The following is a 23,743-nucleotide window of genomic DNA, read 5'->3' on the forward strand; positions in this document are numbered from 1 at the left end:
GTAACCTCTTGCTTATTTACGCACATTGTGTCCACAGAAAAAATGCGTAAAGATACGAGAGGTACCAAATAAACTTACTATAATGGCTGTTTTTTGATATTCAGCGTTGCCACACACTCAGGGAACTCAGGGAATTTTTAAGTTATAAAAAATCTCAGGGAAACTCAGGGAATTTTGATTCTTTTTTTTAACTCAGGGAAACTCAGGGCAGTTTTTTTTTTTTTCAGGGAAATTTTAAGATTTTTTAGAAATTTTCAGGAAAATTTTGTCTAGATCTAGAATGAGACTTATTTAAACAAGTTTCAATACTTTGTTAAAAAAAGTTAATTTTGGTTATTTTAAGGTGTTATCATAAATTTTTTAGCCTTGCAGCTAGTTCTTCAATGTTCTTAGAATTAACATTGCAATTTTTTTATAAATAATAGAAATTTAAAGGATTTGAAAAAAACTCAGGGAAACTCAGGGAAGTTTCTGGTCAATCAGGGAAGATTTTTTGATTCAAAGAGTGACAACCCTGGATATTGCTTGTCGTTAAAAGCAGACTGGGAACTTTTCCACTTTTAACAATCTGTTTACATTATTTATAAATACGAAAACAAAAGATAAAACTATATATATATTAAAAAAAGGATTTAAATTTAAATAAAATAATTATACTTGTAGAAAAATTTTACAAATTTTAAAAATATGTAGATTTTATCTTTATCTATATTTATATGTGACTTATTTGATACTTAACATTTATATTCTATTCTACTTAGCAAATTCATTTTATAATTAAGCATTTGTTTACAATTAGGAAATGGTGTGCTGTCTATATTAAAATTTGTTTCTGAAGACTTTTACAAAAATATGCATTTAGTGCTGTAATGGATTTCTTCTTTTGAACAAAAATATATAAAACATAAAAAAAAAATTTAATAAAAGTTGTTTAGGTTACTACAACTTTTTTTAATTTGACCTTTGCCCACATAAGGATAATTTTATCTTGCATTATATTAAACAGCAAGAAGGTAAAAAGAAGCCTATCAAGAAGGTATGGTGTAACTGAGGGATCAATAAAATATATTTGAGCAATAGAAAGATCATAAAAGAAAGTGCCTTTTAGATGTTGGATACTATGATAAATAGCATTTCAAGGACTTTTTTTTTGAATTATTTAGAATTCTAAAATGGGTAACTAAAGGAAAGTGCGTAACGTCACAAGTGCGTAAAGATGCGAGAGGTTACTGTACAAAAAACTAAATTTGAAATTGATATGCAAATATTAATAACTGTTAGCTAATGAAGGTTAGGGCAATAATATAAAAAATAATTTTGGCTCCGATAGTATATAATAATGTATTATAAACATTTAAAGTTTTAGTAAAAGTTACTACATTTTCCAAACAAATGTGAGTAGATTAAAAACTGATCATTACTACTGAAAATATTATGTTAAATGATAATTTTATAACATGTGGTTTTACTTAATATATGGCTTTTTTTTTTCAAAGTTGAACAAATATAAAATTCATAAGACAAAATCAACCAATCAATATAAAATAAATGATCAAGTATATAAATTAAAGCATTTGATAAATAGGTTTGAGATAAATAAAATAAAACAAACAATTTCAAAATAATTACTAAAACATTTTTTTTAATTTTTAATATTTGTTGAACAACATTTTTAGTTAACTATTTAACTCAACTTTTATGTTAAAATTTTTATTAAGTGAGTATAAAATATTTTGTTTTTTGAGTCCTTATACTCTATAAAACTGTTTAATTTTTTAAGCTGTTAAGGACTTTGATTTTCGGCCTTAAATAAAATAAAATAGACAGACTTAGTAAGCACTTCATAATTAAGATGAATATCCACTAAATGGTGAAGATCTCTATGACTTTATTATGTATATGTTTTAAGTTAAATTTGTATTTAAACAATACTTATATTTTTCTTATGGTCAATCTTAGTCTCACTCTTTTACTGAGTTTATAAATGTTAAAAAGTTATTTCAAAGTAAACATAAAATGAGTATGAATACAAAAGTACATAAATTAGAACCAAAAGAAAATAGTTTTGTTTTAGTTAAATATTAAACAACATGCCTGCAAAGTTTTAATTGTTTATATTAAGAATTATTTTTATTAGAGGACTAACACAGTATTAGCCTACAAAATTGAAGCTTAGGAAAGAAAGAAAAATGTGAACGCTCACTACTAGGTCAATGGATTAGAGACGAGAAAAACCTTTTGGTCATCAAGCTGCACACCATTTGCTTGTAATTATTACTTTGAGCTAACTTTGAAACAATAATGAAAAATAAAACTCAAACAGAAAAACTTTAAAGGTAATTATATATACATAAAAATAATACTATTTAAGTAAAAATATTGAGTTTAAAAATGGTAATCACCCATACTTCCAATATTGACCGTAGGCTCCACATTATCAACTCCCCAGATTTCAATTTTTATGATCATTTACGTTCACATTTTTCTTGTTGCCCTTTCTACAAGAGCAACCACAAAAAAATGCAACATATAACTCAAAAATAAATAAGAGAGGAGAATTGGTAACTCACTATAAATAAAATATTTAATATAACCATAATACTTTAAAAGCATCATGTATTTTTAAATAGTGTCAAGTTTTTAGTATATATTGTTTATTGGACAAAAAGGCGCCAATAAGTTTGGTCTAAGGACCTGGTGTATAAAAAAATATTTTGATTATCATAAATAACCAATAAATAAAATAAAAATCAACTTAGACCAATCCAGCTCTACTTACACCTAACAGCAATCAGTTCAAAAAATAAATGTAGTCCAAAGAGATACCACAACAATTTAGACACTCAAGTGTAGATACAAATTTCATAAAACAATTTATCTTTAAAAACTAATATAGTAAAGAAGTTTTTTTAACTTTAAACATTACTCAAGAAAAATTATGCAAAATATTAAACAACACTTATTTTACAATATTTGTTGATTGTTAGCTAATATTTTTATTTAATTTTGGTGTGCGACTCGATTACCAAAAGCTCTTTTGTGCACCCAGGTCAATGGACCAAACTTTTTGAGCATTTTTGTTTTATTTTTTGTTCATTAAACTTAACATTAAACATTGCTCTGGCTGTTTCTAGCAATTGAATGCTTAAGTTTTTGAATTTCGAAATAGTTTACATTTCAACTACAAATTATTGTAAATTTTGACAAATTCTAAGCAGGGATGCTAAAATATTTGTTAACTTAACAGTGTAAGAGACAAATGAAATATAATTAAGTTTATCATTCTAACACTGTTAAATAAATAAATGTATTAGTTTACTCACTGAAAGTTTATCAACTTATAACCAATTAATTAAGACTAAAACTTACTAAAATTAAGTTAAGATAAATTAAACTCAGTTATTATAGTATTGAAAAATACTATTGTAAGTTTTTGTATACTGTTTGCAACTAAGAATATATAAACTTAGCGTACTTTTTTTTCACAAATGTTTTTAAAACTACACAAAGTTTCCTTTTCAATAAATAAATAAAGATTTAGAAAAAATATATATATTAAGATGATTAAAAAAAAGTTTATTGTTATATGACGTATGAATATACTATTTAAACTAACACGAAATTTTGAATGTAGCTAAAAAGTTTGAATAAATCATTTCAATTACTATTTTTTTTTAGTTATTGTTATTAGCGTGTTTAACTTCGGCCTTCCTTTCTTAATCAGTATTGAATAGATTATATGCTATTTTGGTTTATCAAACGACAAAAAAGACACTCAAAATATTTGTTCCTAGGACCTGGTGCAAGAAGAACCTTTCGGTTTTCGATTCACACACCACGTATACCTTTTAACGTCTCGTCCAGGCTATATAGTTCGCTCTGCCTACGTCGTTTCAAAACTTTAAAGTATTTTTACGATAACAGAGTTTTGAGAGTGTGTGTCACACTCAAACCACTGTTGCAGATCGAATTAGTTGCAGACCGACCTATCAGTTACAGACTATATTCAGTTGCTGACTGTTTAGTTGCAGACTACCTATTTAGTTGCGCACACTTTCAAAACTCTTGAAAATAGTAGAAAACTTTAAAGTTTTGAAACGATGTAAAAAGAGAGAACGAAATCTACAGCCTAGAATCCAGTATAAGTTTTTTTTTATATACCTTGTATTTGTTTTACTTAAACAACTACGCACACCTGTTAAGGTAACAGCATATTTACTAACACAGTAAAAAGTAAGTTAGAATAACTAAAAGAAAAACATTATGCTTTATTATTTACTACAGAATCGACAGAAAATAGTAAATTGAAAAGCGAAAATATTTTGCTTCCATTTTTTGTTTTGTAAAAACAATTAGTCTAAAAATCACACATTAAAGTACTTGTAATCAAAATCTACCTATATGGTTTTAGCTTAATTGTAAGTAACTTATAGTGGTAATTACATGATAATGTTATTGTCATTAATTTTTGATTTTTTTTTTTTTCTTACTAAAATTTTGACAGCAGCTTACAAAATAATTTTTGTTACTAATTCGGTCCGTTCTAATTGTAAAATACTGATCCTTAATCTAGTGATTTCTTTTTAAAATTTTGTTAATGTAACGTAACTATTCATAATAAATGTTCCAAATCAGGGTTTCCCTAACTAATTTTGATAACAGTTTACTTGACATAAATTAATAAAATATCGATTTCTTTATTAGATATTGCTCCTTACGTCTTTACTTATACATTTACTTTCTTACACCGAATAGTTATTGCCCATGATAGTAAAATTTTTCTCATGAGAGCAATATCTCCTACTTCATGGAAGGGTCGGCTAGAGTTGTAAAAATTCGGAAGTTTTTCGTTCGTATCGTTATGCAAATGCGATAAAGTGATAGTACAGCAGTATATATTATGAACATATTTAACCCACCTTACCCTAAATGTAAAAAAATTAATCAGAAAAAAATTATCATTTAAAACTTTAAATAAAAGTAAGTAAAATAATGGCCAATCAGAAACGTCTTAAATTTGCAGCTGATGTTTTTTGGAATCCTTCTTTTTTTTATATGAATATTAAAAGTAAGTATTTATAGTTATTTTGTATAAAATAATAGTTGTGAAGATTTACAGCTGTATAGCTTATATGAAAATATATTATAAAGCTTTCTTTAGCATTTTATGAACTATACAATTATGACAAAAGTTAAACTGTTAAAAAGTTTATTACTTAACAATTGTTTAACGCTAGTGCGATGATCACAAGTAAAAAAGTAAACAAACTAATAAGTTGCAACGGACAAACATTTTATATAGTTTTAGATAAGTAATTAGTTGATTAGTCGATTGGTTAACTAATTGAATTTTAGTAATATTCAGCAAGATAAATTATAATTAACGTAAATATGTTTTATGAACTAAGGCTTAATTCTTCAAAGAAAAAGTTAGAGATTTCTACTTCTTAGAAAGTAATCAACTTTTTGTAGTTCCTAAATTTTTGTCTATATCTAAACTTTTTGTTCAGTTAAATGTTACTTTCAAAAAGATTTATATTTTTCCAGAACTTTTTTTTTATTAACTTTTTTATAAGCATTTTTATTACTGACGAGCTCTTTGAGCAAAGCTTAGTTTGCTTAAAAATTTTTGAGGAAATAAAAAAGTTTTTTATAGAATGTAATTTTATAGTATAATATTTATAAAGTTTTTATTATAATATCTTTATTTACACTTACTTAAACTTAGAAACAAAGTATTTTAATATAAATACATGATTTATATCAAAAAAAAATAGTTTTACAAATAGCAATTCTAATTCACTTCAAATTTTTGGTCATTGTAGGAAAATAGCTACTCTTTCAAACAAAATAGCAAACATTATTAATATTATTTTAAATAGTTATACTTTTCTTGGACGATCATTTTTTGTGTAATTTTCTTAAGTTTTACAATCACTTTCCTTTTAATAATTTTTTTTTTGTTTTACGTCCTGGACAAGACGTAAAAACATATCCAAGTGGTGTGCGGCTCGATAACCAAAAGGTTTTTCGTGCACCAGGTCCTAGGACCAAACATTTTGAGCGTCTTGTTTTTTGTCGGTCAATAAACTATACATATTGTTTAGCAAGCAAAATATGAATATTTATTACCTATTTCAAGGCTAAAAATAATTTTGTTGAAGTTATTTTTGTAAAATTAACTAATTTTAAAATCTTCACTAGCTCATAAAGAAATGTGCTTAATCGTTATTAGATATATTTAAAAGCGTAATTAAATTTAAAAAAAAATGTAATGTATTTAAAATATATTAAATTTAAAATATTTTATTAAACGCTAACAAATTATAAAATATAATATAAACAACAGATAGCACCAGACATATTCAAACTGATATCATTGATAAATAAAACTATAAAATAACATGATCACGTTTTAAAATATGAAAAAACTAAATGGAAAAAACTCTTTTAGTGAACTCAACATAATCAAACGCATTTAACATTTCAATTCCATGTCTGTCATAGTAGGGCTTCATTTCTTTCATACAGAAATCTGCTTGTGCTTTGGTCATGTTCTAAAAAATGATGATAAGTTAGATAAAAGCTAGAAAAATATAGGTTTTTAGTTACTTTAAATACAAATAAACTATAGAAATTAAGGTTATTTAAACCTTAAGCAAGTCAAAAAAGACTGCAAGAAATCATTATAAATTCTTATTTAAACGCTTAGCTCCTATCGACAAAAGTATGGTCATATTTTAATTTATATAACATACTTGGTATATTTCTTGTTTGGTAAGGTAAGGCTTTCCCTCTTCACTTAGAGCTTTAAAAGCGTTTTCAACCTCTTGTATTGATGTTACATTTTCAGTTTCTCTGCTTATCATAAAACTCATATATTCTTGTAGTGAAACGAAACCATCACTGTAAAAGTAATTAAGTAAAACTATATTTGAGGTATAAAATATTTTACTTTAAAAAAAGAATTATTTTAAAAATAATGCTATAAACAACATTTATTTTTATTTTACAGCTACTAAGTCTTAAATAATAGACTAATTTTTAACAGTCTTATTTAAACCATTTTACTTTTGTACATCTCAAAATATCAAAACAAATACAAGTTTTAAACGATTGTAATTAAAACTGCAAATTAAAACTAAAGTAAAACACTTCCGTGAGAAAAGATAAATTAAACTTTTCAAGTTACTAGATAATTGTAAAAAAAAGTGTGAACAAAATAATATTAAACATTTTTCTTTACGTATCGTATTTTTTAGTTAAAAAAGAGTTTAAATTATTTTTTTTTAACAAGAATATTATTTGATAAACTTGCTTTTTTTTTTTAAGTATTAAAAAAAATTTAAGAACTTTTGTATTAGTCGTCAATTTTTAGCTTTATAGTATCAATGAATGTAAAACATATGACTAACAATATAAATTTGAAAAAAACACTACCAGCTAATGACTTTTAAATATTCTATATAAAAAATTTAATTGTTGTCTTGACTCTGTGAAAGTTCATTAAAAAATACATTTCCTCGTAGTCTAAAATCAGTTCTTTGAATCAATAACTATACTAAAAGTATTTCCAGAAATACTTCATAAAATACCCTTAAATTTATTAAATATTTTCTTTTTTATTTATATTATATCTTTTCTAAGCTGCTGCTTGTTTTCGTTCTGAGAGAATTGGGAAAAAAGAATTATACTTTCTCCAAACATTTTAAGTGCGACCACAACAAAGGCTGGGCGCGCGTTCTGAGTTTTACTCAGAAGAAAGTTCACTTGTTAGAACTGTATCTAGACTGACTCAACGGCTCATCTGAACTAAATACGTTTTGCAAGTACTTTGAATAATGTCTTTTTTGCTAAAGTCACTTGATTATGTTTGGAAAGAAAAGGTTGAAGAGTAATAATTAATTCTGATTTTTTTTTCCGTCTGCTCGATATACTAAACAACCTAGTCTCGATTGTTGAACAACCAAGGAAATTTTAAGTCCTCATACGTGAAGTGATAGTTCGCTCGATCCTTAAAATCAATATCAGAACGAGTTGTTGAGAAACGAAAGTAGTCCTAATACATCTAGTTCGTACTCGCCCTTTTATGCGACCTACAAGCTCTAAACCAGGATTTACCAAAGTGGGCCAAGTAGCCCCCTTGGGGGCCATGCTAGATATTCAGGGAGCCATGAGCAGCAAAGGGGCCAAAGAGTGGGAGGGCATGAGCAGTCAATGAGCCACAGGGACACCATGAGGTCATAATCTGAAACTTAGACTAGATATTCTGGAGATGCAGATAAAGAGAAAAAAAAAGGTCTTAGGTGTTTTAAATGATAGTTTTTTTGGTAATCTTGTTGAAGGGAGCCATAGCTTTTTAATTTCTCTAAAGAGGGCCATTTGAGAAAAACTTTTAGGAAACCCTGATCTAAACTATATAAAGTGTGAGTATTTTTTTCTAGTTGCTACTGTTTTACAGTGTAATATAAAGGTTGAGTGCTTATAGCCATTTTCGATTTACTAACTACAATTTAACTTAATTAAAAAAAGTTATATTCTTAGTACTTATTCAGTAGATTATTATACTATAGTAAGGTTTTTGTAGATTAAGTTTCAGTAAATAAAACCTAATTTACCATTATCGGTAGTACTAATTCCTATTACCGACTAATAGCACGAAACCTATGCCTTTGTCAGCTAGTAGCATATCTAAAGTGGTTACCAAGTAAGCTGTGCATGCTTAAACAGCTGAAAAGGATTATAAAAAGCCTGATAGTAAACATATCGAGCAAGTAATTCCGAGCTAACAACAACACTTGAACATGTTACGGGAGACAGATGCAGTAGCATAGGATTATACTTTTATTTTTTTGTTTATGTTTTAGTTTTAAGTTTACCCTTACTTATATTACTTTTTTTTTTGTTTAACTAAAACATTGGGTAAAGAAAAAAAGATGGTAGTGTATTAAATCATACGTGAGTATTTAATTAATAGGAATATAAAAAAAGGTTAACAACATACTGGTTTGGATCAACTATGTCGAGTATTGCCTGGAATTCATGATCTTGACTAGCAACTTCTTGGGAGTCTTGAGTAACATTTGAATCCTGAGACATCTTTTCATCATTATGGTTACTGCTTCCTCGAAGATCGTAACCAAGAGAACGAAGGCAACTTCTGAACTCCTCATGTTCAAGTTTACCCGTCTGATTTTTGTCGAAATGCTTGAACATAATTGAAAACTCGTTCATTGTATCTTCACTCACACCCGTCATATTCCTTTTCAAAAAAAGTCAATTTAATAACTACCTATAGCAAAGCACAAATTTTTGAAGTAATAATTTAATTCTAAAGTAAATAACTACGTTTTATACTTTACTTTTATAGTCCAATGTTTAAATTTTGCAACAAACAAGTGTTTATCTACGGAATGTAGTTTATATAGGAAAATCTTTTTACAAAAAACTACGTCAAAACAAGTTTCTACGAGTAAAAAAACCGAAAAAACTTTACTAGAAAAAAGAAAATCATAACTAAAAATTTCATTTACCTCACTTGTATTTGCTCTTCAAGGTTGTGCTGCATTCTCATATTCAACTGCTCAAGTTGGTTGAATTTTTGAGCAACATCAATTCTGCCATGTTCAGTATGTGTGTTGTCGAATATCAGTTTTTCTTCTAAACGAGTACCCAACTCTTCTATTTTAACTAATTCACTCTGTTCAATTAATATTATTGACCATTCAATGTGGATGAAAAACATCAATACTTGTAATGAGATTTTTACTAACTTCAGGTAAGTTCAAGTAAAACTACAAAAACTAGTTGCATAAATATATTACTTTTTAATTTAGTTACCTTTTTGTTTTGAACAGATCTATTTAACTCCTTCATACTTTCAAGTTGAGCTTCTAGAGTTCCTTCTTCAGATAACATTTGTACTCTGTAATGTTTACTTTTTTTAATGTTTTGTTCGAATAACAATTAGTTTTATCGTATATTATAACTATTTGGTTTAGTTTACGGATATAAAAAAATGAACACGTGTTTTTGATTAAAATTACCGAGATTTGTGAAGCCAATCATGAAACTGATTAGCACATGCAGCAAACTCAATTCTCAGGTTTTCACTTTCTTTCTGCTTTTCTTCTTCCTTCTTCAACTCCTGATCCTTCTCGTTGACCAATTTCTGCACTACCGTCCAAGTGTCCGATAAAGTTGGTTGAGTGAACCACGTGTATGGATTAGTGGACACGTTGGGTAGGTCTGTGTCCTTTCCTGGCGAGCCGAGCTCATCGAGCTTACAGTCGATTGCTTCAAGCTGGTCCAGCTCGTTTTTCGCGTCTTTTAAAGTTTCTTTGAAGTTGTTCTGCTCCTGTATCAGAACCTAAAATTGTTTGTAAAAACGTGTTAGCACGTCTGACTTAAAATTTATTAAGAGAAGAATTTGTACAGCTTGTATTTCAAAGAAACTTATTTTGTATTTTTTTTCTACTTACACTTATTTCTTGCAAGGAATAACACTTGATGGGATCAGTCAAATCTTCTTCGACATTTTCAAACCAAGAATTGAAACCGGATGCCGACTTGGCAAATCTCAAATACAAATCATCAATTTCTTTCAACTTGTTTTTGTTTTCCTTCAGTTTTTGCTTTCGCATTTCCGTTTCTTCTTTCAAATCTTGCCACCTTTAAATGTGTATTAAGTGAGTATGTTTTTATTAAAATAGTTTTAGTTTGAACTGAAAACGAAATACAAACAACTTAAGAAAAATTAACACCAACAAAATTAAACGCACTTATTCATCAATTCCTCAAACTTCTTTTCTACTTTTAGCACACTATCTCCTTCATTTTCATTACAAATGTTTTCTTTTAAACTTTTGATATTTTCAATGTCTTCATTTTCAAATGCTTTAAGACTAGCTTCAAAAGTTTCCTGTTATGACAAGTTAACAGAAACTCTCCCGTAGAACTTTTTAGCATTAAAGCAGTTAAAATAAAATCACTTCGATAACCAACTTAATTAATAACCATATTAATAAAATTAGTTATGAATAAAAGTTTTAAACTGTAAACAAAAGAATTAAGAATATTTAGACAAACGAAAGAATATATTGTTTGTGATTTTTTGAACAATAAAAACTAAAACTTGAATACAAATGTAATTAAGTTGTACTAAAAATTGAAAACTACTTCATATAATTTAACTGTTGCAACAATTTACATTATAAAAATAAGATCAATTCTGCCATGTAAAACTATAAATAATTACCATTTTTGAAGCCTGATTTTTTACACTCTGCGGACTTTTTGCAATCTGTTCACTTTTTAACAAAGAAAATTTTTCTTCGATCCAGTGAATAATCAGTCCCGTCTTCCAGTTAAATTGAAACTTTTCATTTTCCTTTTTAAGATTCAGTATACGAAGGTCAACCAAAGACTTTAGGGATTCTTCCTTTTCTTCTAATTCAGCCACTTTAATTTCTATTTGATCTGAGTTTGAGTTTTTCTAAAATAGAAATAAGTTTAAAAAATTAGTTATGAAGCATTACAATAGTGTACTAAAAAAAAAAATTAACTTCTTCAATTAGTAGTCTACCAAGGGTACAAATGTTATCAATTTTATCATGATGCACGTTCAAATCCGTATGGAAAGCTTGAAACTTGTTCAGAAGTTTCAATGGAGAAACATCGCCACTATGATGGTAGCTAACTGAATCAAACAGGTTGATCTTTACAACAAGCCAGCTTATTTCTTCATCAGCATCAAACCTGTTTAATTGAATTATATCTTTTATTTTTTAAAGTATACAAAATAAAGTTAACAAACAAAAATTTTCAGCGGTTGTGGTAAAAATATTAAACAAAGTTTTATACAAATTTAGTTTTGTTAAGTACCTTAATAAATTGAATAGATATATTTAAATTTATTGATGAGAAACTATTTCTTATACAACAAAATTTTATGAATACAATGTTTCTTTTTTTAGGTAGGTACGACGTTAAAACACAGGTCAAAATAGAAGTCAAAAGTTTAGGCTATTTACTTAAACTTCTGAAATTCATAAGCTTCATTAAGCATGGTCTTTTTATCCTCACAAATGTTATTGAGTTCATCCCACTTCTCAATTAATTTCAAAATGTTTTCATCTATTTGTTTCACTTTATCATCGTCATCTTCGGCATGCTCCACGATTTCTTCTTTTAAATCTTGCCCGAAATTCTATATAGAACAAAAATTTTAAACTTGTAAAATAAATTCGAAACAACGCTTGTTCATAAGCTTATAAAATAAAATAAAATACTATCTACACAAAAAATACAGAGTTATTTTTAAATACAAAAAATAAAAGTGACAAAACTATTACAGAAGCTAAAAGGATAATTTTAGCTTAAATTAAGATGTACCTTGATTCGTTCAATACTTTGTTGGTGGGCTTCAATTTCATTTTCAATTCTTTTGTGCTTTTTTTGAGATCTGCTACAACTTGTCAAGTCTATACCACAATCTTTATTTGAAGTAATTAACTTCTTTTCACTGAAAAATGTTTAGAATAACAAGACAAAAAAATCCGCTTTAGGTTTAAAATCTTATGGTTAGCAAACTATTTTCTCAGCTAAGATTTATTATAACGTCAAATAGATTTAATATTAGTTATGTATGAATTTTTAATTAGCAAATGATTAGTTTTATATTTTGATTAGTTAAAATGGTATAGCGATTTTAGCAAATATTTATTTTATCATTAACTAATTGAAAATTTATACAAAACTAATCTAGAAGACATCATACTCTTACTCACAACAGTTAACGAGACAAACTACGTTGTACTTTTTCGGTTATTCTTATTTAAATGAATAAAATGTCACTAACGTTCCGAAATAGGATGAGTCGACAACTTAATAAAGCGTTAACTAAGTAGGGTAAACAGATTTCATTGATTTCGTTACTAAACTAGCACTTTAACTTAGTTTATTAGGTTGTATAAAAATAAATGATAGTAGCATAATTAAGTTAAAAAACAATTAAACTAAATATATAAGCTTTAAAAAATTAATAAGAACTAGAAAAGACTATTTTTTAACTTAATTAAATCAATTATGACTAATGCATAGTATATACTAAAGCTAAAGCTTTTTATTAAAATTCACAGCGGTTTAAAGTTAACTTGATATTGGTAATAGCTAGGAACTACTTGTTTTTATAAAGTAATTAATTATAAAAGTTATTTTATTTATTACCACATTAGTAACCCATTAGTCTATTTATATCAGGGTTTCCGAAGGCGGACAATAACTATTAAGGAGGCGAAAAAGTAAATGGGTAATAAGCTATTAAGGAGCAATATTTTTTATAAAGGAGGGCGATCATTTTAAAACTATTTCGAAGGGGATATTATGAAAATGAGTTTGAGAAACCCTAGTCTATAAAGATAAGTAAGTTATAAAAATAGCTATTATTTAGTTCCAAAATATTTTCACTACAAACTTTATCCATGATTCTTCTTCAGAAACATCATACAAAAACTGGTATATTTTCAGTGAAAGTTGCAAATTTGACCGCCTTTTTTTCAACTTTTTTTTCAATTTCGATAAACTGTAACAAATTCTTATTAAAAACCTAGGCATTCAACAGTAACGTTTTAGAATAAAACTAACTTTTCATCAACTTCCTGCCGCTTTTCACGAATCATTTTCTGGTCTTCATTTTCTTCAGGAAGTGACTCGGAATCTGAAGCCTCACTTGAACATTTTGAAAATTTGAGGTTCTCAACATTCTTTCCTATCATGCTTATGACATCATCATGTATAACAACGTCATCCTCAATTTTATCCTGCTTCTTTAGAAGTTTTTCCACTGAAGAGAGATCCTTTCCTAGATCTTTATTGTCAAGAAGGGTCTCAACCTAGTTTGTTTTTGTTTAAACTTAAAAGTTTAGATTAAAGTAAAGGTATTACTTACACCATGCACTACCTCTGTGGTTAAAATAAAGAAATAAAGTATAAATACATTTTTTAAATCTTAATCTGTAAAACTTTAACAAAATACTGATCATAAATAAGTGCTTAAATATACATTTAAACCTCTGATATCCATAGATTGATATCCTTAACAGAAGTAACGAATTCGTTTTTCTTGTTTTCGTTTTCTAGTTTTAACCCTTTCTCTTTTGATTTCTCTATTAAGTTGTCCCATTCAGACTCCAATCTTTCTATTCTGGCCTTTTAAAACAATTTCCATTAAAAATGTATTAAAATACTCAATAGTAATATCCTTAAAATGATTAATTAACGTTGTAAGGGCAATCAAAGTTATATACATTTTTTGAGCTATTAAAAAAAGATTTAAAATATTATACTGTTTCTATAACTACCTTTTAAAATTACTTCGTGCCGTCCCTTAAAATTCAAAGCAACTTTAACGAAACAATATATTATACATTAACATTCAAATAGGAAGATGAATCATAGATTAGAAGTAATAAAATAGTTACTTGTAAAATTTCCAAACAGTGTTAAACTTTTTTACAACAAACTATGAAATTACTTACTATGCTGGTAGTACTAAGCAGCACTAACAATTTTTCAGCACTAAGTTTTTTTTATAAGTTATATCGTTTTTTTTTTCATGGTTTGAAATAGGGGTTGGTCTACGGTGCGCCAACATTTTTTTTTCCCGCGACTTATTATTAGCTATAAAATATCTTGAGGTAGTTAAGTAAAACTGTGCATTTTAATAACAAATAATTTAAAATTTATGTTAATGTTGTTTAATTACACGGTAATGCTTATCAAATGGTTATTTTAGTTCAATTTTACTGTTAAATCTTTTTTAATTTCCATAGTACACTTCTTTTTAGTTAGGCGGCCCGCTTTTTCTTAAAAAGTCCGAGCCGAAAAATATTTTAAGTTAATTTTTTAACCCACTAGAAAAGTTTCCCATCCTAATTTGAATAAATCTTTCCTAGAGTTTTTGATACATTAAACTACTTCAAATAAATTACTAAATAGGACATACAATTCAAAAGCCCTTTTTTATATAATTCAAAATACTGAAGATTTTTTCAACCTACGTGCCTTTTCTAAATTACGTGATTAGACGACCGAACTAACAAATTCAAAGTCATGCTTTACTACTTAAACTTATTAATTTTCTTAATTTCTTATACTGACTTTTATAGCACTCTGTGACTCAGATGGTAACTGATCTGAGTTAATGAGTTGTTCTCCAGCTTTCATTATTTGCTTCAACCTTTCCTTGTTTGTATCCAGCTCTGCTTTAAATGCTTCATATTTTTGATGCTTGCTCTAAAAAAAGTTAATTGCTTTTAAATAAAGATGACAAACGCTCAAAACTTCACAAAAAACTTTATATTTCAAATGTAGTTAATTAACCTGCTACATAACTTTTATTTATTTTTTGTTAACAAACTAAAATTTTCTGTTGAGACAACCTTCACTTATTTGAAGATATGTGTTCTTTTGGAATTTATTTATTTATAATAATCGCAATTTTCTAAACGTAGCTTGTTGATATATAAGACTTAAACACTGTTTTTCAGCATTTCATACAAATTTTAATTTTTTATTTATTTTAGTTTTATAATTATCATTGTAAAGACCATCCTGTACAATATACAACACATACATTTATAACACAAAGTAGTTCTCAGACACAGATTTTCATTTTTAATACTTAATTAAAGTTTCTTAATTAACCATGCTAATACTTTTTGATTTTTTTACTAAACAAACTAGTTTAAGTTTTTTTTTCTATACAATTTTCCAATTACATTTCATAGAAAATAAAACCATAATGTGATAATTTTACTGTGTACTATTGTACACAGTCCGTATAAAATATTTTTTTAAATTCCTTGTTTGATAAAAAGATTAGATACTTCATTTAATAAATTTTTATATAAAATTTAAAAAGAACATTTAAATCAGAAAACTAAACTCGTACTTGTAAAACAAAAGCCAAATAATTTAGATTCTCACTTCGTGGGTAGAAGTAGCATACTGCAGTTTGTCACAAATCCATCCCTCGAATTCATCTGCATCTCTGCTAAACTGCTGCAAGTTATGACTTTCTCCTAACTTGTTTCGCTTTTCAATTAATGCAACTTTCAATTTTTCCCATCTAGAACGAACATTATTTACAATTAGTTATACTAATTTGCAAAAACATTAAATTAAACATAGTTTAAAAAGTTAAAACCATTCTGAACTTTGTTTTAAAGCATTTATTTTAAAATTATAAGACTTCGTTTTATTGAAATTAAGTGGGCCTTATACTAATATACTCAAATTATTTTTAGCGTAAGAGTCTCAACTATCATGAACTAAAACTAAAAAAATACTAATTAAAGCCTTAAATATCTAGTCAAAAAGTTATACTTTTTCTCTATAAAAATTTACGTAGTAAATGCTAGGATCTTTATTAAATATACTTGTTTAGAAAGTCTTTATAGCAACAATATTTTAAAATTTAACTAGTGAAAAAAAAGCTAGTGTTAAACATATTGCTATGAACTACTGTTACAAGTTTTTTTTTTTTAGCCTAACTTAGAAATTAACAAACATTATAGCTTTAAATCTTGCCCCTTTTTGCTGATATAATGCTCGTTAATTATTTATCAATGTCAGTAATTTTAAACAAACCGTTCATGCAATGCTTTCATTCTATCATCGATTTCATTGTGAGCATAGTGAGAAGGTGTGGAGCTAAGCAGTCTATCGCAAGTGTTTTTAAGCGAGCTAATCTTTGTTTCTTGAATGTTTATAGCTCGGTCAAAATCTTCATGCTTCTTGATCAACTTTTCCACAGAGTCTAAGCTGTCCCCTAATTTTTTTTCTTATTGAACATAATTTTGCTACTTGTAAATTTTACCAAACATATGCTAGCAGTACCGTTAAACTCATCAGAAACTTTATATAAAAATAATTTAGTTTTGATCGACTTTAAATTTAGCTACACACTGATATAAAGAGAATTAGCATACTTTACTTGTATTAAAATACTAATTTCAAAACCTGGTTAACAATTTAGCAAGTTTATAAACGTTTCATTAAACAGAATTTAAAACTTCGTACATAAATTATACAGTGTAATAGAATGTCAGTTTCACTGGTGATCCATTTATTTGAATATTAAATAATATAAGGCCAGTAAACCAGAAAGAAAGTTGATGCAAATGAATTTTTAAGATATAGCTATATAGTCTCCACACAGAGAGTTTGTGGAGATATGCGGTTCTAAAACTTCCTAGATGTAGTTCCAAAACTGAACTTAAGTGTTATTATATAGTTTGTTGAAAATTTTTTTTTCAAACAATGTTTATTACTTATATAATTGATGTTTTTGATTTGAATTCCAAATATTTAATCCTTAATTTAATTTCACGTTCTTAAAGTATTTTTCTGTTAGATTTAATTCTTGTGTAAAAGTTTTAATCATATCTAAAGTATTTTCTAAAGTATGATGTTCTTTATGTATTTGTTAGTACTTGCATCTGTTATCTATATAAAATATAACCACTAATTGTTATGTATAGTTTATATAATTATGTAAAGGAGGTATTCGATATCAACAAGTTCCAAGTAAAGTTTAAAATTAATTATATGTTAATAGTTAGAATTTAAAGTATACTATAACCATATAAGTTGACTATTTAAGTAACCCACATACATTGTCGGTTATAACTATACAAATAATCATTTATTTCTTCTGGATAAGGGTTTTGATTACACCTTTAATTTCGTTAATAACTAAAACGAAAACATGTTAATATTAAAACGAAGGGTTACTTCCTCTTTACTATTGCCTGCTATCAGACGGGCTGACCACCGTGGCGTCGGAGTTTCCTTACTTGAAAGGAAAGACTTATTCGGCATTGTTTATATTACCTATTGATAAAGCAAACATACCTTGTTTTAAAGGAATAATAAAAACATTTTAGCCAAGCTTTTTCACTAAGTTTAATAAGGCGAATAAAATAAAGCAAAAAAAAAAAAAAAACTAGCACAAATTCATAAATAAGAACCTTAAGTAAAATTTCAGATTAACAAGTTACAACTTAACATACTAATTCATTTGATTGTTTTTAAATTAGGCAAAAAACCTAAAATATAGAAAAAGTTAAATTTAGAAATAACAGAAAAAACCTATTGAAATATAACAATACGAAAATTTCCAACATGGTAGTTCAAAAGTCAGTACTAAAATCAAACGATAAACTGAGACTATTAGCCGCCTTGTTTAAACACACTCACTGATAAACTTTGTCTCTTTTATATGCTGGATCTAACTCAATTAAAACTAACTAACAGCTGCTCATAAATGTGTTTTCAACACACAATGATGTTACTTTAATTTGAAAAATAAAGTTTATATTTTTGACATTGTACTTGTCACCCTCGTAACTCAGAACGTCTTCTCAAACACTTACTCATTAAAACATAAAAACGTGACTAAAAAGTAAAATTAAACTAGAACAGTTTAAGTTTTAAGTTTAAACTTAAACAGACGTGAACAGATTAATTGTATGAATAAAATTTATAAAACGATAATATACCTGCTTGTTCGTTTTTCAAAAAGTCCTCACGAGATTGCATCCAATTTTCAGCAACAGTGCAGTCTTGAATGAAAATATGAAACTTTAAGCACTGTTCCAACAAAACATGTTTTGATGCCCAAGTTCTACAAATAAAACAATGTTTATATTACCAGGTGTTTAATGTTAGTAAAGAGGTTTAGTATACTATTGTTTGTCGAGTTTGAGTATTGTGATTTACAGTTTATATCTAAAAAGTTTAAATAAAAATAATTAATTAAACTACTTAAACTAAAAAATACTTTTCAATTTCTTCTCTTTGATGAGACACTTCCTGCACAACGTCATCAATTTGGTTCGAATTCGAATGATTTGATTGGATAAGAGTATCTGCTTGTTGTTCTAGTTGTGCAAATTGTCCCATTTTTCCGTCAATATCCATTCGGTATTCCTTGAAAGTGTAATTTGAGAGTTTATTTGTACGTTTTTATATTGTTATATTAAACTATAAAAATCTTAAGTCTACTATTCATTAGAATTGTTTTTTGTATTGTGTAAAGAAAACCATTTGTTTATTTGAATTACTTGTAGAATTAAATAAAGGTTCATTTAAATTTCATATAGCTTTTTAAATACTATAAATAATTAAAATAATAACTACAAAAGGGACCTGATGACGATGCAACAATGCTTCTGTGCTGGTGATGTCATTTGTTATGTCGATGGAGTCCAATTGTTGCTGAAGCGAGGTAATCCACCGCTTTATTACGTCATAATTAGCAAGGAAACGATAAAGATCTAGCGAGTCGGAGAGTGTTCGCTTGCGCAACTTTGATTTTTCGACAACATCATTCCAAGCCTGATTAATTTCGGTTTGCTTGCTTGTGATCTTGTTTTTCTGTTCAGGGTGTTGCTCAGACAAGTTAGCTGCTTGCTGGTCCATTTGATGTATTCGATCGTCAAGAGCTGCTAGTTCACGTTCAAGACCCTCATGCTTGCGTTGTAATGCCTTGGAAGGAAGTTTAGTAGTTATAATGTTGTATAAACTATGTAACAAAAACTTTATAGAAATTTTAACTTTCATGATGAAAAGTATATAATTAAGACTGTTTTACCGCCAAATGATACTTTTAACGCTTCTTAATAAAAAATGTAACTAATGTTATTAAAGTATTTAATATAATTTAAAGTTGAAAAAATGTTTACGTTTTTACTAGTTAGACCAAATTTATAGAATTACTTATTTTACTAAAAAATTCATGTCCTCAGATCAAATACAAATTAAAATTAAAAGAATTAAATATTTGTTATTTTCACCTGCACAGTTTGCAAATCGTTTCCGATATCAGTTTGATCGAGAATGCAGTTTTTTTCCTCAATCCATTCAGCTGTTTCTTCCGCATCTCTGTTCACCAATTTAGTAAAAGCTAGTTGTTAAGCTAAGTTGTAAAAAATATATTATATTTACTTAGTTGGTTTCCATACGTCTTCATAAAACTATACACTACAAACATATGTAACAAACCTAAAAAATCGTTGAACTTGATGAGCAGACCCAAGATTTTTGTCCAAGTTTTCAATAAGTTGCTCGAGTGAATTACGCTCTTCGTTAAGCAACTTTAAAATATAAAGAATTGCATTTGACTATTATTGTTTTTATGTGTTATACATTTCAAAAAAATTTAATGGAACATCTAATTTAGTTGTACTTTGAACCAACATTAAATACTTATCAAATAAATAAGACAAAAAAAAATTCGAATTTTTTTTAAACAAAAATCATGCTATTTATGATTAATAAGAAACACAAGTACTTTTTAAAAGACAGTCATTCATACAATTATATTAAAAATATAGTTAAATTGCTCTATTACGTGTAGTTAAAATTAAAAAATTATAATATTACATACTCATAAAAAGTAAAATCTGTGCTACACAACAAGAAGTTTTTATTTTAATAATCAGATAATATAAATAAAACCTATTGCAGAAAACATTTAATAAACCAAAAGTTTTAAAATTGATTTTATTTTCACCCTACAATAAAATTAAAGTAAATTACATATTGTATTTGATTTCAATTTTAACTAAAAAAGTTCGACCAAATAAAATATATACAATACATTATTTTCCAAAATTTATTTAACAAATGTTTTACTATACCAAAAATGTTTCACTGTTTTCAACAGTTCATTATGATAAATGTTAAAAAAAAAATACTAAAATAAAATATATTTATTTATTTAGATTAATACCAAAGTAAAAAAAATACACAAAAACTTTGAAAAACTTTATAATAAAATACAATAAATTAGTTTTTTATCCTAATTAAATTAAAATTAGTTAAATAAAATTAAATATAAATATACAAAATTTAGATAAAGAGTGTATACTTTTAACAAGTATTATAAATGTAGGATTTATGATGTGGACAAACAGTAGCTAGTTAGTTATTCAATTTTCAAAGAAATATCTTTATCTACTTCGTTTTTTGCCATCCGTTCCACAATAAAAATTAAACGTGTAACTTTGTTTATTTAAAACTAGTTAGCTACTGTTTATCCACATCATAAATCTGCTTATTTTTGTTTGTTTATACTGTAATTATATACTTTTATGTAATATCTTGTTTTTATTGTTTTTTTATTATTAACATTTCATAAAGCTTAAATTTCATTTATTTAAATTTTTATGTATTAAATTGTATGAAATAGCAATTTAATGTCACTGTGACAATCTAAACATTGACTATAACTTGATAACTTAATGATCAATAGTTAATTATCAATATTTTAATATTTAATGATTACCTTTGCTTTGATTACTATTATTATTTGTTAATTATTATCCATTTATTTTTGCTGACTATACACACGTTTTACTATTTATTTTTATGATTTTAACATATATCTGATGAGCTGTGATATCATACAGTAAAACATTGTTGATTAAGTTTAAAATATTGGGTGAATAAATATTAAAAGTATTTCTTCTCTTTTTATAGTTAGCATTGAGCAATTTAGTTCATTAATTTGGTGTTACAGAACAATATATGTTAAGCTACATTATTTTTTTTTGTCGTATTTAAAAAATTTTAAGTAGCTTAATATCTAAAAAATAAGTTTTGGAGATAATTGTTATTTGAGTAAAAAAATTATTTCGTAAGTATATTTTTGTACTGCATAATTCAAGAGAAATATAGGAATGCTGACGTAAGTTTGTTAACTAAAAAACTGATTTGTTTAATTCTGAAACTGTTGAAAAAACCAAACGTATTTATCAAATAAAGTATTTTAAAGTAATTATATTTAAAGTTATACTTTCCTTAAAAAAATTTTTAGATCTTAATAAAAAATATTCTTAATGATTTTTTTTTACCAAATGTTAATTTAAGACGCTTTAAAAATAAAGAAAAACTAAAAATTATAAATATCCAAAAAAGCAAACATTTTAATTTAGGCGAAAAAGTTCTTAAAACTTTTATTTAAGTATAAATATTTTAAAGCAAATGGTAAATTATTAGCAAAAGTATCGGATATAACAACTGTAATTATTAACTTTTTTTCTTACTTTTATTTTATCTGCAACGTCGTCAGTAAACGGTTGTACTTCAATTTGAGCAACAATGACTTCATCTCCTAACAGATGCTCGTCTTGCTTCAATGAGGAAACAGAAGATACAGATGACGACCTTGACGACGTAGTAGAGTTTGTACTGCGTTGCTGAACACTTTTGGCGCGCTCATTCAAACGTTCGATGTTTTTTCCGCAGGCCCGCATGTTCTGTTGGTCATTTTATTTACGTTGTAAAACGTTTAAAAATAAACAATTTTGAAAATTCTAAATACTTTGTGTAAATAAATTAACGGAGTTCTTTATATATTTTTTTTTGTTGTATTTAGTTTATAAGAGTAATTTCCAGACAATACTAGTTACAAGTTTATAATTTAACTTGGCAAGTATTATTCGAATCTATAATTTTAAGTAAACAAAAGTACAAAACTTGACATATATTAGAGTTTTAGATTTACTCAATCCAACAACTGTCGGATAAATAGGTTTGATAGAAAACAAAACATCAAAAAGTGCTACTTTTATAACTAATCTTAGTTGCAAAGAGGTTTACGTACGCGCTGAAAATCTTCCAGCTGACGTTGTAACTTTTCAACTTTTTCCAGATCAGCTTCTTCTTCGTCGCTTGAATGGTCATCTGGAGATGAGATGGTCATATACTGATTTGCCAAGTTTTTCTGTTGAGCCAACCACTCCAAATTCTCGTCGCAGTCCCGAAGCAACGCGAATTTTTCAAGAAAATTTTTCAGCTCTTCACTGCGACGCTTTGCTTCTTTCAAGACCTGATCATACCTTTAAAAAAATTTAAACCAATTAGACACTTTTGTTAGTCTCTGACACTGAACTTATTCATGGAAACATGTAGTAAAAAAATAAAAACGTGTTTGCTTCTTTCATTTTTATTGTTCAATTTTGGTATAAAACTCAGTTCAGTATGTATGTAGTAGGTTTAAAAGAATTGAGACTAAGAAACTTTGAGTTCTACTTAAAACTTGTTTTTTGAAAATCTGTTTCATAGTTTTATAATTTTTAAGTCAATGACTAACTTAGATTAGCTTACCCAATCGTTGTGTTTTTTACTTAACTGATTTTAAGAAACTAAATTTTTTGTATTTTTTTCTTGGAAAAAAGTCTCGTTTTTTTATTATCTGCATTTATACATTATTTTGTTTTTATACTTTGTTAATCTTTTTCAAAAATTAGAGTTTTGCTTCAGTTATTTTTTAAATAATAATAAGTTGAAAATGACCGGTTCTGTGGTAGTTCCAACTACCATGCAAAGAAAAAATGTAAAGTTAAGATTTAAGTCCTAGAAAGTAACTACTGCATATGTTTGAATTATTTATGGGTATGAAGCTTAAAATCGACCATAGGTGGGAGCAATGAGAGTTTATTCATCACAGTTGTTTCAGCGTTTAACTTTTAACAGCTGTCTAAGTTTATTAAGAGCTAATCAGTTTGACTGTAAAATTTTTAAGCTTAAACTGATGATTTTGAAAAAAAAAAGTTTAATAATATTTATGTTGATATGATAAATTTATTTTAAATGGTCACAATTTTTAAAGCATACAACATATCTAAAGTTTAGAATGTATTTTGTATTATAATAATATTTTAGAAAAAAAGTT

At 26.7% G+C, this 23,743-nt stretch overlaps 1 protein-coding gene across 2 annotated transcripts in view; it reads right to left on the reverse strand.

Annotated features, from left to right (window-relative positions):
- Positions 1 to 6,296: 6,296 nt before the first annotated feature.
- The window catches only part of LOC145834648 (spectrin alpha chain, non-erythrocytic 1-like), a 29,684-nt gene continuing 12,237 nt past the window's right edge, over positions 6,297 to 23,743 (reverse strand). The window contains exons 23-48 of one of the 2 annotated variants that reach the window (XM_082942132.1): positions 22,673 to 22,907; positions 22,113 to 22,325; positions 20,068 to 20,159; positions 19,860 to 19,947; positions 19,213 to 19,551; positions 18,845 to 18,993; positions 18,564 to 18,688; positions 16,651 to 16,831; positions 15,988 to 16,129; positions 15,160 to 15,294; positions 14,071 to 14,208; positions 13,645 to 13,892; positions 13,475 to 13,582; positions 12,394 to 12,523; positions 12,033 to 12,208; positions 11,565 to 11,757; positions 11,258 to 11,494; positions 10,782 to 10,921; positions 10,482 to 10,671; positions 10,047 to 10,369; positions 9,841 to 9,925; positions 9,534 to 9,700; positions 9,120 to 9,262; positions 9,005 to 9,062; positions 6,759 to 6,906; positions 6,297 to 6,557 (exon numbers count right to left, since the gene is read on the reverse strand). In XM_082942132.1, coding sequence (XP_082798258.1) covers positions 6,432 to 6,557; positions 6,759 to 6,906; positions 9,005 to 9,062; positions 9,120 to 9,262; positions 9,534 to 9,700; positions 9,841 to 9,925; positions 10,047 to 10,369; positions 10,482 to 10,671; positions 10,782 to 10,921; positions 11,258 to 11,494; positions 11,565 to 11,757; positions 12,033 to 12,208; positions 12,394 to 12,523; positions 13,475 to 13,582; positions 13,645 to 13,892; positions 14,071 to 14,208; positions 15,160 to 15,294; positions 15,988 to 16,129; positions 16,651 to 16,831; positions 18,564 to 18,688; positions 18,845 to 18,993; positions 19,213 to 19,551; positions 19,860 to 19,947; positions 20,068 to 20,159; positions 22,113 to 22,325; positions 22,673 to 22,907 — 4,309 coding nt within the window. In that variant the 3' untranslated portion in view covers positions 6,297 to 6,431. Of the gene's footprint in view, positions 6,558 to 6,758; positions 6,907 to 9,004; positions 9,263 to 9,533; positions 9,701 to 9,840; positions 9,926 to 10,046; positions 10,370 to 10,481; positions 10,672 to 10,781; positions 10,922 to 11,257; positions 11,495 to 11,564; positions 11,758 to 12,032; positions 12,209 to 12,393; positions 12,524 to 13,474; positions 13,583 to 13,644; positions 13,893 to 14,070; positions 14,209 to 15,159; positions 15,295 to 15,987; positions 16,130 to 16,650; positions 16,832 to 18,563; positions 18,689 to 18,844; positions 18,994 to 19,212; positions 19,552 to 19,859; positions 19,948 to 20,067; positions 20,160 to 22,112; positions 22,326 to 22,672; positions 22,908 to 23,743 lie in introns of both variants that reach the window. The other variant, XM_082942131.1, reaches the window with a different exon arrangement.

The sequence above is a fragment of the Thalia democratica genome, chromosome 4 (assembly GCF_965202585.1).
Source record: "Thalia democratica chromosome 4, ktThaDemo2.hap1.1, whole genome shotgun sequence".
NCBI classification, from domain to species: Eukaryota; Metazoa; Chordata; class Thaliacea; order Salpida; family Salpidae; genus Thalia; species Thalia democratica.